General features: G+C 41.4%; 1 protein-coding gene across 3 annotated transcripts in view; it reads left to right on the top strand.

The window, feature by feature from the left end:
- Positions 1–14438: 14438 nt before the first annotated feature.
- The window catches only part of LOC128589810 (CD302 antigen), a 190133-nt gene continuing 185396 nt past the window's right edge, over positions 14439–19175 (top strand). For all 3 annotated transcript variants that reach the window (XM_053596509.1, XM_053596507.1, XM_053596506.1), the window contains exon 1: positions 14439–14585. In XM_053596509.1, coding sequence (XP_053452484.1) covers positions 14492–14585 — 94 coding nt within the window. In that variant the 5' untranslated portion in view covers positions 14439–14491. The remainder of the gene's footprint in view (positions 14586–19175) is intronic.

The raw sequence follows: 19175 nt of genomic DNA, 5'->3' as shown, positions 1-19175 counted from the left end.
TAATACATAGTTTTTTTCTGGGAATACATCCTACCTTAAGACTCCAATGAAAGCAAGACAAACTCCTTGGATTTTATTTGCAGATTATCTTCTCCAGAGCATTTTTACAGAAATCTTTATCCCAGTACCCATCTCCGAAAAGGCCATTTCATATTCTGCTAAGCCACTTAGAGACTGGCTGTCTTTGAGGCAAGTTCCCATCCCTGATCCAATCAGCCGTGACCAGGGTTGCAAGGTCACGTGGAACAGATCACTATAATTTGCGCATACCCTTTAGCAGGGGCTTTGGCCATGGGCCATGGCAGCCTCTCACAGTATAAGAAGAAGCATAAGCCAAGAGCCAGAGATCTCTCCAGAAAATACACTCATTTTCATTTGGCTAATGTCTCCTGGTCATAAACACGCCAGGTGAAAACAAATGCAGGCAACAATTGTGAACTGAGTACATCAGATGAAAGAAAATAAAGTGTTCTCTGTGCCCAGTGTAGAAATGACAATGTGTTATTTATAATCATCAACAGTACTTTAAAATATGAAAGAGAAAGATATAAGTGCACATACACTCCCACATGCACTCACCCATACACACACACACACACACAGAGGACCCAGAAATCAAGCCTTCTCGCTGAAAGCAACATGAGATTTAACCACACTTAAGAATCTTAACAGGGGCGGCACCTGTGGCTCAGTCGGTAAGGTGCCGGCCCCATATACTGAGGGCGGCGGGTTCAAACCCAGCCCCGGCCAAACTGCAACCAAAAAATAGCCGGGCGTTGTGGCGGGCGCCTGTAGTCCCAGCTGCTCGGGAGGCTGAGGCAAGAGAATCGCTTAAACCCAGAAGTTGGAGGTTGCTGTGAGCTGTGTGAGGCCATGACACTCTACCGAGGGCCATAAAGTGAGACTCTGTCTCTACAAAAAAAAAAAAGAATCTTAACAATATCTCTTTAGTTTTCCATTAACTCACAGGGGAATTCTGACCACCCATGGGCCAGAAACCTATTACAGCTATTTACAACGTACCAAAGGTACACCTTTATTTATAGTTGTATTCTGGTTTTAGTTTTTGAATTGTTAGATATCTCTTTCATTCCATAAATTGCATAGAGTAACCTGGTAAGTGACTTATAGATTAAATTATTTCGTTGTAAAAATAATAAAGCACACAAAAAATCATTTAAACCGAATAACTACTTAATTTACACACAGAAGCCATATGTCATAGTAACACTCTAAAATGGCCTACTAATGAATGAAATCACATGGCCTACAAGACGTGTTTGAAGGAACAGAGGAGAGAAAGATCCATAAAAATACTACCCAAATTCATTTGCCATGACCTAAGATAGCATGGTGGTCCAGATTCTACCCCCAAAAGGAAGAGGAAAAAACCCAGTGTCCTTTATGAAACAAGTGAATGTTTTCATTTTTTCTTGAATTGTTGCCTGACTGCATTCATTTCCTTGCATTAAAGAGAATAGTGCCAAAGAGTAGGGAATAAAAACCTAAGACTTAGTGTCAGCTCCCTTGGGAATGATAAGCCTGCACAAAATTATGATACAAAGGAAAACCTGTCAAGCATCCTCATTCTAACTGATGGAATCAGGATTGGCTTCATGGAAGAGGTCTATGTAAACTAGACTTCAGGGAATAATATGCTTTCCAAAAGAAGCAGCAGGGAATAGGATGCTCTAAGGATTTATTTCAGTGATAACCATTTTTCTCTATCACAGGATGAGGTAACCCCTGTAAGTTTTACTGTCTTTCTCATGGAGACCTTTTCACTCATCTGTCTTTAAGAAAAAAAGCAAGAAACCTGGGTGGGTCTTTTTCTTACACAAGAGGGTAATTATTTCATTTTTGGAATGTCTCTTGCAACCATCTTATCTCCATTACCATTGCTACCACTAAAAGTCAGAGCTACATTATTGTTCTCCCAGACCTTTGCAAAAGTCCTGATCAACTTCTCTATTTCTAGTCACTGATCAAATTGCTACTACTTTTAGACAAATATTATCACAAGAAAGCTGTCGTTATGTCACCCTTTCAACTCAGAAGGCTTTAGTGAGCCCCAAACAACTGCCATATCAAGTACCTACCCCCCACGGTTCAGCCTGCAAAAAAAGACCAGACTAACAAAAGAGCAATACCATGTTCACAAAGAACAAAAGACCAGCATCACTAAGACATTATCTTTCTCCAAATTAGTTCTTGAATGCAGTTCCAATGAAAAGCTAAATAGAGTTTTTTTTGTGTGAAATTGGCACATTGATTCTAAAGTTCGTATTGAGGAGCAAAAGGGCAGGAATAGCCAAGATAATTTTGAAGAGGAAAAACAAGTGAATTTCTCAACTTCACTTGTTTCCATAGTCCCAAAAATTGGGACTTATTCTGAATATATAATATGTAAAAATATTATGCTACTATTATCTCAGAGATGTAGAAAATATGTTTTTTAATGTTACTATATATAAAGCCTGGATATTGTCCAGTCAATTTATAGATGTATATATATAATAGAGGTAGCACTATGAATTAATGTGGAAAGGATAATGTTGGGATAATTAATTAAACATGGAAAAAATTTCTATTTTTAATCATAGAGTCAAATGTATCCTAAATGGATTAAAAATCTAAATGTATAAAGGAACAGTTTTTTTTTAATGTCTATAAGAAAATATAGCCCAGAGCAGTGGCTCACGCCTGTAATCCCAGCACTGTGGGAGGCTGAGGGAGAATTGCTTGAGTTCAGGAGTTCCAGACTCGCCTGAGCCAGAGTGACACCCTGACTCATGAAAAAAATGGAAAAACCTAGCCAGGCGCCACAGCGAGCACCTGTAATCCCAGCAGCTACTGGAGGCTGAGGTAGCAGGATGTCCGCAGCCCGAGTCTGAGGTTGTAGTGAGCTATGACGCCATTGCACTCTGCTCAGGGCTTAGGGTGGGACTCTGTCTCAACAAAAAAAAAAAGAAAGAAAGAAAAGAAAAAGAAAGAAAGAAACCATAGGAGAATAATTTTGTGATCTTTAAGTAGGAAAAGATTTATTAAACAAGAATGAAAACCATCATCACAAAGGAAAATATTTATACACCTGAATGAATTAAAGATTAAAATGTCTGCATAATAACTGGCTTGGCGCCCATAGCACAGTGGTTGCAGCACTGGCCACATATACCAAGGGTGGTGGGTTCAAACCCAGTCCGGGCTAGCTAAACAACAATTATGGCTGCAACAACAAATAGCTGGGTGTTGTGGCGGGCACCTGTAGTCCCAGCTACTTGGGAGGCTGGGGAAAGGGAATCACTTGAGCCCAAGAGTTTGAGGTGGCTGTGAGCTGTGATGCCACCACCCTCTACCAACGGTAACAAACATAGTGAGACTCTGTCTCAACAACAACAAAAGTCTTCATAATAAAAGATACCATAAAGAAAGAAAATAGACCTCAAATTTGAAAAACAGATTTATAATATATCAAAGCATTATTGTCCCAAATACAGTCACACATCACTTCACAACAGGGATATATTCTGAGAAATGCGTCATTAAATAATTTTGTCATCGTGCAAACATCATAGAGTGCACTTACACAAACCAGGATGGTAAAGCCTGCTGCAGGCTTAGGCTCTATTGTATTGCTCCTAGGCTATAAACCTGCACAGCATATTACTGTACTGAGTACTATAGGTAATTGTAACACAATAGTAAGCATTTGTACATCTAAAGGTATAGTAAAAATACAGTATAAAAGATTTTTTAAAATGGTAAAACTTTATAGGGTACTGACTGTGAATGGAGCTTTCAGGACTGAAAGTTGCTGTGGATGAGTCAGTGAGTAAGATGAGTGAATATGAAGGCCAAGGACAATACCATACACTATCGTAGATATTATAAGCACTTTACACTTAGGTTACACCAAATTTATTTAAAAGCTAAAGTAAAAAGTTAAAAATAAAAATTTTAAATATGCTCAGGTATTTTTTATCTCTCTTCCCCACTGATTCATGGAGGAGAAATTTAAAACTCTAGAGAAGGGAGGAACATGGTTGGGAGTACAGAAGGAGCTATATTAAGACAATATAATCTTTATCCCAGAGATGCAAGGATGGTTCAACATATGCAAGTCAATGAATGTGATACATTACATTAACAGAATGAAAGACCAAAATCTTATGATCATCTCAATAGATCCAGAAAGAGCATACTATAAAATTAAACATTTCTTCATGATAAAAAAAGCTTTCGACTAATTAGGTCTAGTAAAAGACCCACAGCTAACATCATACTGAATGAGGAATATTGAAAGCTTTTAAGAATTAGAACAAGAGGCTCAGTGCCCATAGCACAGTGGTTACAGCACCAGCCACATGCACCAAGGCTGGCAGATTTGAGGCAGGCCGGGCCAGCTAAGCAACAATGACAACTACAACAACAAAAAAAATTAGCTGGGTGCTGTGGCAGACACCTGTAGTTCCAGTTACTTGGGAAGCTGAGGCAAGAGAATCGCTTAAGCCAGAGTTAGAAGTTGCTGTGAGCTGCAATACCATAGCACTCTACCAAGGGTGACATAATGAGACTCTGTCTAAAAAAAAAATAATAATGATAATAATTAGAACAAGAAAAGGATGCCTACTTTCACCACTCTTCTTCAATGTAGTTCTAGCCAAAATAATTAGGCAAAGAAAGAAGTAAGTAGCATCCAAATTAGAAAGGAAGAATTTAAATTGTCCCTCTTTGCTGACAACATGATCTTATACAGAGCAAAACTTAACGACTCCACAAAAAAAAAAAAGTTCTTAGAACACATGAACAAATATAGTAAAGTTGTAAGAGACAAAATCAACATACAAAAACCAGCAACTCGGCTTGGTGCCTGTAGCTCAGTGGCTAGAGAGCCGACCATATACATCAGGGCAGATGGGTTCAAACCTGGCCCAGGGCCTGCCAAACAACGACAACTGCAAAAAAAAATAACCAGGCATTGTGGTGGGTGCCTGTAGTCCCAGCTACTTGGGCGGCTGAGACAAGAGAATCGTTTAAGCCCAAGAGTTTGAGGTTGCTGTGAGCTGTGATGCCACAGCACTTTACCAAGGGCAACATAGTAAGACTCTGTCTCAAAAACAAACAAACAAAAAAAAAAAACCAGCAGCACTTTTACACACCAATAACAAACTAGCTAAAAAAGAAATCAAGAAAGCGAACTATTTACAACAGATACACACATGTGTGCCCCCTAGAAATAAATTTAACCAAAGAGGTGAAAAATCTCTACAATAAAAATTACAAAGCTCTGATGAAATAAAGAGGACACAAAAAATGAAAACACATACCATGTTCGTAGATTATAAGAATTAATATTGTGAAAATAACCATACTGCTCAAAGCAATCTATAGATTCATTGTAGTCCCTATCAAAATACCAATGGCATTCTTCACAGGAATAGAAAAAACAACCCTAAATTGTGGCTGGAACCACAAAAGACCCTGAATAGCCAAAGCCATCTTGAGCAAAAAAGAATAAAGCTAGAGGCATCACATTGTACCTGACCTCAGAATATACTACAAAACTATAATAACACAAACAGCATGGTACAGGCATAAAAACAGACACATAGACCAATGGAACACTATAGAGAACCCAGAATTAGACCCATGTATTTACAGACAAACTGATTTTGAAAAGGATATTCTCTTCAAAAGTGGTATTGGGAAAACTAAATATCCACATGCATAAAAAATAAAGCTAGACCCCCTATCTCTCACCAAATAAAAAACTCCACATAGATTAAAGGTGTAAAGGTAAAACCCAAAACTGTGACACTACTTAAAAAAAAAAAAAGTAGAAGAAATACTTCAGGACATTAGTCTGGGAAAAGACTTTATGGAATAAGACCTCAAAAGCACAGGCAACCAAAACCAAAAATAAACACATGGAATTATATAAAACTAAAAAGCTTCTTTACTGCAAAGGAAACCATCAACAGAGTGAAAGGAAAAAAACTAGAGTGAAGAGACAATCTATAGACTGGGAGAGAATACTTGCAAACTATTCAGCTGACAAGGGATTAATAGCTGGAAGATACAGGAACTCCAACAACTCCATAGCAAAACACCCCAAATAATCCAACAGATCTGAATAGCCATTTCTCAAAAGACATAAAAATGACTAACAAATATATGTGAAAAAGTGATCAACATCACTATTCATCAGTAAAATGAAAACCACAATGAGATATCATCTTACCCCAGTTGGAGTGGCTATTATCCAAAAGACAAAAAATAGCAAATGTTGGTGAGGCTGTAGAGAAAAAGGGAACTCTTATACACTGTTGATGGGAATATAAATTAGTACAGCCATTTTGGAAAACAGTATGGAGGCTTATCATAGAACTACCTTGTAATCCAGCAATCCAACTTAAACAAAGGAAATGAAATCAGTATGTCAAAGAGATAGCCGCCCTCCCATGTTCACTGTGGCACTGTCTGCAATAGCCAAGATAGAGAATCAACCTAAGCATCCATCAGCAGATGAATGGATAAAGAAAATGTGTTATGTATGTACCACGTATGCTATTCAGCCACAAAAAAAGAATGAAAGCCAGTCATTTGCAGCAATATGATGATCCTGGAAGACATTATGTAAATGAAGTAAGTCAGGTGCAAAAAGATAAATCCCACATGTTCTCACTCATATGTAGAAGCTAAGTAAGTCAATTTCATAGAAGTAGAGAGCAGAATAGTGGTAATTTGAGGCTGAGAAGGGTAGGCGGAAAGGAGGATTTGGATGAGGGTTGGGAGAGGCTGCTTACCAGACACAAAAATACAGTCATATAGGAGGAAAGTGTTCTATATGCTAAAACACTGTAGGGTGACTACAGGTACCAATTAATTAATTGCTATATTTTCAATAGCTAGATAAAAGGATTTTGAATATTACTAACACAAAGAAATAATAAGTGTTTGAAGTGATAGACATGCTAATTACTCTGATCATTACATAGTGTATACAAGTATGAAAATGTTACTTGTACCCATAATTATGTACAACTATTATGTATCAATTAAAATTTTTTTAAAATAAACAAAACAAAAAACAAGGGTGCTGGCTTTTCCTTCCAAGGCTGAGAAAGACATGAAGCAATAGCGCAGTTCTCAACCTGTGGGTCGCGACCCCTTTGTAACAATGAACATATATCCTGCATATCAGATATTTACATTACGATTCATAACAGTAGCAAAATTACAGTTATGAAGTAGCAATGAAAATAATTTTATGGTTGGGGGTCACCACAACATGAGGAACTGTATTAAAGGGTTGTGGCATCAGGAAGGTTGAGAACCACAGCGAATAGAGAGAAGAGAGATGGTGAACTCCTATCAGGTGGCCTTGAGCCTATCAGCAGAGTAAGAGGCACTTTCCTCTCCCCAGAGGAAGCTCATGGGGAGATGGAACTGGATCCTGAAGAGGAAAAGGTTTGGACCATCTACTTCAAGGAGATAATGGTAAGTCAGTGAAAATCCAGTAAATAGTAATGTTGGTAAATACAGTAAGGTTATAATGTCATATTTCTCAGTGCCAGAATTTCTTAGTAGGACTCTCAAAGATATCCCTAAAAATCAAGAACTCAGCATTGCTAAAGTTAATTAACAGGAGGTGGTCCTGAATTTTGGCCCTGTGTTGAGATTCAGCTTTGTTAGAGGGTTATATCACACTCCAATTTCCAAACCTAGAAAATTTGACCTTCTCTATCTTCTGCTAAAGTTGGGGAAATAATTATTCTAATGTGTAAACCTGATCAGTTTCCCTGAGGAGCAAAGACTCTTGGGCTTTGATTATTTATCATCCTAACTGTTGTTTTCTTGGAAACATTTCAGCAATGAATTTAGTTAATCCTGAGGAAAGAACCTCCAATTACATGAGTAAAAGGAAAACATATCACCCTGGTTCTCGACTCTTTGTCAAAACATAGTGAACACGTGCCTTTCCCAAAGTCAAAACGTATCCCTTCATCACATTTCTTACATCCAGAAAATCATCTGTACCATGGAAATTGTTTTCTTGTTCTCCAAACATGCACATGTGATAAATATGTTTCCTTGGGAATTCCCACCATGCTGGAGATCTACACTCCTACCCTAAACACATTCCTGATCCTTGTAACACACCCCTGCCAACACTAATTTTCTCCGTCTGTGATTCAATCTTGTATGCCCAAGTTTCACTTCTGCTCTTATCAGAAGTTAACAAGTCCTAAACTGCTCTAATCTGTATTTTTTTTTTTACTCTCCCTACCAATCTCTGGGGTCTGCTTTTAAACACTCTAATGCTAATCATATTGACAATGATCACCAAGCCTTCTGGGCCTCAGTTTCCTCGTCTATAAAGAGAGTGGGGTCTCCATAAGCCCTGTAAATCTACAGTTCCTTGGTGTCCGTGTATGAAGTTTAACTATGTCCACCACATCCACTCCTTGTTCAGTCTCTTCTGTCCCTGTTCTACAGATACACATATCCTAATAGCACATTTCTTCATCTGAGAATTCTATAATTTAAAATTTGTGGAGAAAGTTCAGTTTATTTAAACCACATGAATTGTGAAATTTTTGTTTTTATTTTTGTTTTTTTAAGTGGTTGAATTAGAACCTTATATTTGCCCTGTGGAGTCCACATCCTTGACTATAATCCTCAGGAGTTTACTTATGACCAGAATCAAGGCAGATCTTTATTATTGTGGTGCAGTGGGAATTGTTTAAAATGTATTCTTAGACCAAAACCTCATCTGGGCCTCCTGGGTCCTCCTCACCACACCTGGGGCCATCTGTGGGCACCACCACAACTTGGGTCTAGGTGCATCTCACACAGGCCTGCTTCGTGCCGAGCTCCTCGTGAGGCTGAATATGTGACGTGTGCAGTTTTCCTTGTCCACAACTAACTTGATTTTGCATGCTGTCTCTGGGTACGTTTTCTGAATAAATATAATGAAGGTCCGGAAAGGGAATGAAAGCCATGCTACATAATTCAATTGAAGGAATTTAATCATGGGAAATAACTAGTTACAGAAGTTTTGGAAGAGCTGAAAATAAGTGGGAATGAGGCTACCTAGAAAGTAACAGGGACAAGAAGCTACTGCCGTCCATCCATGGGGCCTGAGGGATGGGAAGGATGATGATGTTTGTTATCAGTCTAGGAACCAGGGCTACTCTATGGGAGCTAGAACCTTGGGGTAAAAACCACCCAAAAGGAGCTGGTGTGTGGCAGGGGCTGCCTGGTGGGAGCTGAAGCACAAAGGATGGGGTTTCAAGGCAGGAGATGGAACCACAGGAGACACTGCTTGACATGCTCCCAAAGCAGAGAGGAAGAAATACCCTGTGTTCTCCCCACCCCAAACTGCCATCTCACGCCAGGAAGTCCCAGTGGCTGCATCTCATCAGAAGGCAATGGGCAAGGGAGTTTGGGAGGTGCCAGGGAGCTCCACGGAGTTACTACAGGGAATGGAGTGAAATGGATCTAAGAGAAAGCAGGCAAATAACCTGCCCAAGAACAGGAAAAGGTAATATACAAATAACTAATAAACATGGAAAACACGGCCAACCTCATTAGCAATCAAGGAATTGCCATGTTAAACCACAGCAAGATTCTCTGCTAGCCCTCACCAAAAACTTTAAAGTACTAAACATGGATGAAGGTGTTCAGCAGTGAGAATACTTGTACACGCTAGTGGGAGTGGGCACTGGAAAGCATGTTGAGATTGCCCAATAACTTTGATACTGAACGTATCCTCAGTTCTAGGAATTCCGCTTCTAGGACCATATCCTCAGGAAGCTCTAGCAATGTGCCCCAGGAGACAGGTACCAAAATGTTCACAGAACCATTGTTAAGGACAGCAAACTACCCAAATGGGATGTACCCTGCTGGAAACTATTCAAACATCCACCAACAAGAGAATGGATAAAGTGTGTTGTTTTATTCATATAATGGAATACTACATAAAAACAAATGAACTATAGCTATCCACACTAACACAGATGAATGTAACAGACACGATTTTGAGCAAAAAAGACAAGTATCAAAAAAAGTACTTGAAAGTATTCTATTTACATAAAATTCAAAAATATGTGAAATTATATACTGTTTAAGGGATAAATTACATATAGGAAAATGACAAAGAAATGAATAATGCTTTTGGAAGCCAAGGCAGGAGGATCACTAGACCCCAGGAGTCTGAGACCAGCCTGGGCAACATAGTGAGACCCTGTCTTTACGAAAAAAATTTTTATTAAATTAGCCAGATGTTGTGATATGTGTCTATGATCTTAGCTACTCAGGAGGCTGAGCCGAGGAATTCAAGGCTGCAGTGACCTGTGATTGAACTATTGCAACTCCAGCCTGGGTCATACAGCAAGACCCCGTCTCTCTTAAAAAAAAAATATATATATATATATAGATATATATAGATATATATATATATTTCACAGTAGAATTTACCTGTATATGGGAATAAGGGACATATGAACCGAAAGAAGTCCATAAACATAGCATAGCTACTCTTTTTTTAGGTATATTTATAATTAAAAACATGACTTTAGAGACCCTAAAAGCTCATTTTCCCTCCTCCCTAATTGTGATTAATAATAAAATATTACTAGTATTACTAACACTGTCACACATTCATGCAAGCTCTAGAGCTAGATTTCCATTATGGTATCTTCAATTGTGGCTATTAACCTTGGCTTAGTTTCCACATCCATAAATTGAAGATAATAGTAGCACCTACTTCATAAGATGATTACTAAACAAGAGAGTACATGAGAAATGCTTAGCACAGCGGCCAGGTGCCCAGTGAGTGGCAGATGTCTGTCAATTTTTTTTTTACTACTTTTTAAAATTCTATTTTTTTAATTGACACATAATAATTATATCTATTTATGGGGTACATAGTGATATTTTTATACATATAATGTATAGTGATCAGATTAGGGTAATTAGCATCATATCCGTCATCTCAAACATTTATTGATATCTGTTATTTTGTTTACTTCATTGCCTCAGCTTGGAGTCTTTATCACCTCTACCTACTGAATGCTACTCATCCAAGGATATCCAGTTCAGTGCCTAAACACCCTCCTTCCCATCCCAATTTCCCCTTCTTTTAAATGCCTAGACCCTAGACCTCCTATTGCCTGCACTGTTTATGGAGCATTTACTACATATTTATTTATTCATCCAACTAGCAAATCATGTGTCAGGTAATAGGAACATAGAAGTGAAGGAAGCAGACAGTCACTGCTTTCGTGAAGCCTGCAGCCTGGTGAGGGGATAGACATTAAACAACTGAGTAAGCACATAATGATTTAGTCTTGCTGTGCTAAGTGCTATCAGGGAAAAAGTGTGGGGTGCCTTGAGACCCAGCCTGTAGAGTCAAGAAAAAAAGATTTCTTTGAGAAAGTGAGACCTGAAGGATACACTGCTTTCCACTGTCACCATCAACCATAAAGATTTACTGAGAATATATAATCTGGGTGGAATATCAATGCACACGTTCCTAAAAAAAAAACCAAAAAACAGTGGAAGGAGGGAGTATATATTAAATGCCAAGTGGACAGAATGTACAATCCCATACAGATGTTTGGAGGAGGGGGAATCCCAAGGGTTATGCCCCTTCATAGAAATGTTTTATACAAAATGGAGAATCTAAGCAGAAGCCTAAAGGAAGAATGTAAATAAGACCAGGAAAGGAAAAAAGAGGCATTCTGGATATTAGCATATGGACAGAGATAGGAAAAGCAACTTGCCCACTGCCCAGTGAAGGCCAATATACTAAAACAGCAAATGTTGGAGCAGAGAAAGAGTTTTATTTTACAAGGCATGAGGCAAGGAGATGGGAGTCATTTCTCAAATGCGTCTCCTTTAGAATTTGGGGGCTAGGATTTTTAAAAGTGGTTTGGCAAACAAAGGGCTTGGGAATTGGATCTGCTGTTGGGGGGGGATGAACTCATAGGGTTAGGGTGAGAAATCACCTTCTCAGTTGGGAGGTTTCTTGGGTCTGGGGTTTCAGGGCTGGTGGATACTTTCCTACACCTATCCACAAGTCTGGTTGGTGCAAGCAGGTCTGTGGAATAAGTCTGAAAAACACATCAAAGATCAGTTTTAGGATTTACAACAGCAATGTTATCCATAGAAACACAACTCCTGGGGTATACAAAAGCAGTATTACCTATAGAGGTAGTGGGGGAGGGGATGATACAAATCCTGTGCCTGTTGGGGAGGGTGGTGTCATTAAGTCTTGACCAAAAACAGTAGCAAGGGAGTTAAGGGACGATAGCTGGTTAACTTCTGAGTATAACAACACTTTTATAAAATTCGGACTGTGATTACTATTTATAACTTGTAATTCTACACTATTTTAATATAGATAGTTTCAGCAAGACAAGTTCAGATAGGCAACTTGAACCAAGGAGTGACGAGAGGGAAGTTAGAGATAAAAGGTCAGTTTGTAAAGGTACTTGCTTATCTTGGAGTTGTCTTGTGGTGTCATGGGCCTCTCCTGATACTCTCCAGAAGGCCTTAGATCCCTCTTCCTCCTCAAAAAATCACATTTATAAAGCTTCATAAAATTTCAGAGGTTCACAAAGCCTCTTAACTCCCATTTAGGAACCCCTGCTATAAGCAAATAGCCCTGAAAACGTCTAAGCACGTCGAACCATAGTGTGTGGCAAACAGCGTTTAGAAGGATACATTTGGCAGAGAGGGAAATAACTGTTGGCAGTGAGGTCAATTGAGAAACTGCTGCCATGTAATGCAAGCAGCTCATGTAGCTCTAGGCTAGATGGTGGCTCCAAAATTCATTCATTCATTCATAACGCTAGCATTTATTAAGAGTGTACTCTGGGACAGGCCTTATGCCCAGGGCTGAGGTGGCAATAACGAGTAAAACAAGAACACGGCCCTAAAAAAGCTCCAAGCTGGGCAGGACCAGAAAAAAATGCAAGCAGCCACAGAGGCAGAGGGGTCAGTTCAGCAACAGGTTATCTGACTCAGAACTTTCCAGTGTCCATTCTTTGAAGAATAAAGTTAAAGTTTTCTGTACATATTTTTAAGGCCCTTCACAAAACAGCCACAACTCACCTTTCTGCTGGAATTTCCATTTAGGCCCTGACCACAACCACTTTCATCTCTCTCTCTCACGCACATAGTGCAACACAGCTGGACTCTGGACTATCTTCTGACCCTGCTTTGCGTTTTGCTTCCTCTGTTCTGTCCTTACTTTCCTCCCACCACCTTAATGCCTGGCCAAATTCCCACCCACTCTTCCAGGTGCAGTTGAGCTTCTTTGAAGCTCTGACCATGTCTCCTGTCCATTCTTCCCTGAGTCACTGTGTGTGCCTCAGTCTCAGCCAGTACTCAGCGAGTGCCAGAGCTGGGGCCGTTGTCTCTTCATCCCCCTGTTCCACCCTGCCCACTTCCTGTGACAGCAACTGCTCAGGTGTCTGCTGAACTGAGAGGCTGGGGGAGGGGACAGAGTCAGGGCAGGTTTGGGAGCCTCAGAGAAGCCTCGGCAGTTGGAATCAGCAATGGCAACCTCAGCCCTTGCATCCTCCCGGAAACACTCCTGAGGAACAGGATGGAGGCCATCCCAAGTATACCACATGTGCTTGTTAAATATGGGGTTTAAAGGTAATGGATTTCACATCCAAGCAACTGAGGTCATTGGAATTTGGCCTTATAAATACACAGTGATAGCCGTGTCTATAGGGAGAGAGTAAGTGGCGCTTGTAGTTTCTGATTCTGGAAGTAGACTTTCGCATTTCCATTGGATTATTATTATTAAATTATTAACAAAAGAGCACACTTGCAAAGGTCAGATGGTTATAAAACCTACGTCATCCCTGGAGTATTGTAGGGTCACTTGGATAACTCTTGCTTTTAATTCTTTAACAACATCGGGTAGAACAGCACTGTACCATTACCCCACCTCTGTGTGTACTATCAAAATACCCAAGAGGTGGCCTAGGACGTTGAATTCCTTAGCGTGGCTGCCGCTGCGGCCACACGAGGGGCATATTTCCTAACTGGGGTACGTACGGGAGGATGTGAGTGCCCTTCCAGCCCAACCTGCTATGGACTAGGTAGAGGGCAAGGTCCTAAACTGACCGAACTCACCCACCAGGGCGAAGCTAAGTCCCAGCTAGGGCCGCACCTCCCCAACTTTACAGATGCGGAGGCGGGAACCCGAACCTCCTGGGACAGACACGGGCCGCCTCCTGGAAGGACCCACCCAACGCAGAGGACCAGAGCCCGGCTACCCGCTGCACTCGGGACCCGCCCCGCCCGGGACCGAGGTGACGCCCGTCTGATTGGGCGAGGGCGGCGGGGGCGGGACCCGTGCGCCTCGGGAAGCCCCGAGCAGGAGAGCGGACCGGGCAGGCTGGGCTCGCCGGGAGGGTGGGTACCGCGAGCGCCCGATCGCCGAGTGGGACCAGGCGGGCGGCTCGGGATGAGGACGCGCCGGGCCACCCCTCGCCGCGCGGCGGGGCTCCTCCTGCTGCTCCTCCCGTGCTTTGGGCTTGCGCAGCCCTCTGGCCGCTCAGGTAACCGCGGGCGCGTCCGTCCACCTGTCCGTTGGGGGCCTCGACGCTGCAGGTCTGCGGACTTTCCTCCTCCCGGCCCAGGGCCACGCTCCGGGGTCGGGTCACAGCTGCTTTGCTCTGGGGCTGGGGATGAGGGTGGCGGCTCTGGAGCCAGACGAGTGAGCCGAAGGGCAGGTCGGGCGGAGAGGGCGCGCCGCTGCCCTCGGGGCAGGAGGAAGGCCAGGGAGGTGGGAGAGGGCAGGGCCTTCAGGTGCGGAGGGGACCGGGTCCATCCTAACCGAGGCTCTTGGGGTCTTCTCCAGGCAGATCCCCCGCACCTTACTCCTCATCTTTCCTCTAAAATAGTGGTTCTCAACCTTCCTAATGCCACGACCCTTTAACACAGTTCCTCATGTTGTGGTGCCCACTTACTATAAAATTATTTTTGTTCCATAAAACTATTTTCTTTGCTACTAGTAACGAAAATAATCTTATGGTTGGGGGTCACCACAACATGAGGAACTGTGTTAAAGGGTCGCGGCATTAGGAAGGTTGAGAAAACCACTGCAAAACGTTGCATCCCTGGAATACGAAGCTCCTCTCCTCATCTCCCCGCACATCCTACCCTCCCAATCTCCCTCTTCCTTCGCCCCTTGGTCTCCTTGGCCAACTGGGACACTCAGTGTCCAGGGGGCTTCCCCTCACCGCGCCAAGGATTCCCAGTCACTGGTCGCCTCACTGCACTCACGCTGCCTGTTAAAAAGGAAGTCGGGACCAAGAATCTGTTGACAACGCCTTCCCCCACGGCCTAGAGCAGGAACTCTTTCTTCTAATTGTCTTATCAGCCCCAAATGACCCCCTTTCCCCTCCCAAGGCTGGCAGTCCCATGCTGAAGCGGGGGTCGCTTGCTTGGGGAGGATCTCTTCCTCTCACCCCGGAAGCAGGACCAGGAAGAGACCCCTTTGCTGATCCCCAGGGTCATGACAGCCCCACTAGCCCCCCTGGCAGCAACCAAATTTTACTTTTACTTTCTCTTTTTGCCTTGGCAAGAGGTGTGCTGAGGACCTCATTTCTTGGTTGGGCTGCCTAATGAGAAGTCTGCTAGCAGGCCCCATCCACAACTTCTGTCATATTGCTTTTATGAGGAAGGAAAACACAGTGGAGACAGTTTGAAAAACGTTATTGTTTGTGGCTCTTATTTTCTTTACAGCTAAGCTAAGTTACCATCTAGTTTAGACTTCCTTAAGAAAGTGATGGGAAGAGGTTTCTCATCCTATCTGCATCCAGGACCCTGCTCTGATTCACACTTCTCCATTCTTCTTTGACTCTCTCAGCTGGGAACTTCCAAAAGAGCCATTAATAATAAGATGGTTTACTGGTGTGAGAATTCTATTCTGCCTGCCCCATGATCCAAGGAGAAAAATGTCACTCACGGAGCAACTCACTACAGTGAAAACACCTAAGCTTTCAATCACTGTCTATATCTGCTTTTCTCCTATCTGTTTTGTCTCCTCCATGCAATTCAACATTTCCTTGATTCTTACAATATGTACAATCTCTGCCCTTCTCATCAACCCAAAGCAAAGAGCACCACATTGAATTCTATTCTCCTTGCACATAGGTCCCCACAGGTATATGTTTTCTTGTATTCTTCCTTACTCCTAGCAACCACCCTGGTCGGCTTTTACCCTCAGAGCAGACTTGTGGCCTTGTTAGGGGAAGTACTGGAATTTTGAACACCCAGCTATTTGGGTAACTTGTTTGGCAGTGTATCAGCTTCATGATGCTAAGGATGATGTGTACGCCTTGTCACGAGTGTGTGGCTGGGCTTGTGCAGGTGGTCTTGGTCACCCAAATGCTGAATCTGTTCCTCCATGTCCTTGGGGACATGCCAAGCGCTCAGTTTCTTTCTTTGCCTGCTTGGAGAACTAACAGCTTGAAATAAACCAATTCTCCGGGGACTTCGGGGGAGTCAGTGTGTGCTTGAAAATTTTCTGACTCCTAGTAGACTGCTGTGGACCTGACTGTTGCTTCAGGGCCTGTTTTTGAACTAGTAAACCAGACTTCTGGTTCTCTCCTACTTACTGTACCTGTACACTCTGGACATATGCTACACAGTGTGAGCTGTGAAAGTTCCCCTGAAACTATAAATGCTACAGTCTTCACCCTTATTATCTTTCCAAGACATTTCTCTCTCCATTTGGCTGTGGTTATGTTAATATCTTGCTTCTCTTTGGAATTATGCAAAGATCTTTGGTCTAGGTCCTAAAAGACTGAACTTACTTAGTGATCAGACATTATAAAAACACAGAGAGATGGTTTTCTGTTGATAAATGGAAAGATACTAAAAATTAACTTTCAATTTGTGGTAATGCTACTTACCCATTCTCAAACACCACTGGAGAGCTCTAAAAGAGCTTCTAGGGGTGATGAAGCTCTTTTTTCTCATCAACCTCTTCCTTTTGTATTTGGCCCCATATTATATTTGGATGTAAACATTAAAACTTCCTTGAGGACAAGTATAAAGTTGTGAAATGAACGAGACACAGCATACAACTTTCAGTGAGGAACCAATATTATAAATTGTTCTATAATTGCGTTTTCAAAATGTAACTCATTTCTAAAATAAATTCTATACCTTTATGTAACAGTTTTTAAAAATAAGGAATTATTTTCACATTGTCTCAGTCCTTCCTATTTTTCAACCTGCCATCCCCATAAGAGTCATAAGACTGAGGCAGACTGAACAGCTCCCACTAGAAATAGAGAAAAATGTGGGGAAACATCATGAGAAGTCAAGATCTCTCAAGCTTATATATGAATGCTTATGCAGACATTATATGTGAAGGGTAATACATTTCCTTAAAATATATAAATAATATCTGTACTAAATGACTACTAACATGTCAAAAATTGAAATTGCATACTTGGTTCAACCCCACATTCTACCAGCAATCTGGTAGCAGAGGTAGGTCTCCAATCTGAGACTCCCAACATCTTACTCCACTGTTCTTTCCACTATACTAAGAGGTATAGCTCATCTATTGGATCCTACAATGGCAGCTTGAAAAAACTAGAACTTCAACCTGTAAAGGAAAGCAAAGCTATTGCTTGCCCAATTCACTTATTTGGGGTCAAGGTGCAATGCAGAATGCCCAGGAAAGAAAGCAACAAGATTACTGGGGAGGAGAAGGAATATTTCCAGAAAGAGTCATGGACATGACTCCTACAGGAACAAACTTTTTTTTCTGCTTTGATTCCTGATATTTGGGACACAGTTTTATTTTGGAGGCACAAGAGAATAGTTAGGAAAAGAGATAGTTCAGCGGTCTGAGTGACTAGTGAATATGTGGGAGAAGGACATTATAGATAGAGTGTGAGTGGCAATCTTAAAAGATAGTACATTTTCCTTTTTTTGTGACTATCCTCCCAACCTGTGTCCATCAGCAGAGAATGACAGAGAAATGTCAAAAAAGATAGAGTGACAGGTGGAAGCTGCTATGGCAAGCATACAGAGCTGCCACCCTGTGCAATATTTTAAAATTCAGATTTGGAAACAGAAATAACTTAGAGCTTTAAAGAATTTTTGTTGTTGTTTCTGCTGTTTCTCTTGTCGCTGCTACTCTTAAAACAAAAAAATCCCATGCGAAGTTCAAAGTGCAATTAGACTTCATTTTGTGGATAGTATTTACATAGTGAATTTCCCCTCAAGTCACCAGACCCCAGAATGAGAATTTTTAATTCTGAAGAACCGTGAATTATTACTAGAAAAGACATTTAGTGTTAATGAAACTGGTGATTGTGAAGCTGGTATCAAAACGAAAGCACCTTTTTGGGGAAACAAAATTTTATGGGTCTTTCTGCTAAACTCCGGTTCATTAACAATGATTGTTTAAGCTTATCTAAAATATTTTAGTTTTACTTTTATCAACGTGATGATCTGTGCCATAACTTTAAATTTTTTTCTTTAAAAAAAAACTAACCAAATCATTCAGTTATAGTTTGTTGTTAACAGGTGTGAATCTTACTCTACAAACTCATGCACAAGAAACTATGCATTATGCTCAGAATATCAAATTTAATTTGATTCTGAATTTCCATTCTACCAGATTGGCAGAACTTCGATTTCTTTCATTGTGGGGATCTTCCCCAGCTCCCAGAAAGTGGCAGGGGAACAATCAGGGAGGTTTCTCCTTTAGTTTTCAGATTCCACTAGTTACTTCTGAGTTTCCCATTGTCTAAACCCACAAAGTCTTGAATCTGCTAGCTGAGGTGATTCTTGGAGCCTGAGGATCAGCCTCCTTCAGTGATTCACACAGTCAGTCCCCCCAGCCCCTCCGCAGATCCTGTCACCGTCCTGAAAGGGCAATGATGGAGCTGGCCACAGGGTCCTGCCCTCGCACCCTCGCCTTCTATTTCCTCTCATTTCTTTACCCCACTGTTCTACTGCTCCCTCGGAAGTTTCTCCATTTCCTCTGAGACACCTTAATGAATTCAGGCTTCCACAAAAGGTTCGGGGGAAGTGGTGTTTAAGCAAATTCTCCTATGGTGTGCTTGCACTAATTTGCTCCAGCACAAAGGAGCCTAGAGGCCTGACTGCATACTTTCATT

The sequence above is a fragment of the Nycticebus coucang genome, chromosome 7 (genome assembly GCF_027406575.1).
Source record: "Nycticebus coucang isolate mNycCou1 chromosome 7, mNycCou1.pri, whole genome shotgun sequence".
NCBI classification, from domain to species: Eukaryota; Metazoa; Chordata; class Mammalia; order Primates; family Lorisidae; genus Nycticebus; species Nycticebus coucang.
The sequence above is the reverse complement of the archived record's forward strand: the minus strand, read 5'-3'. Positions and strand labels throughout refer to the sequence as shown.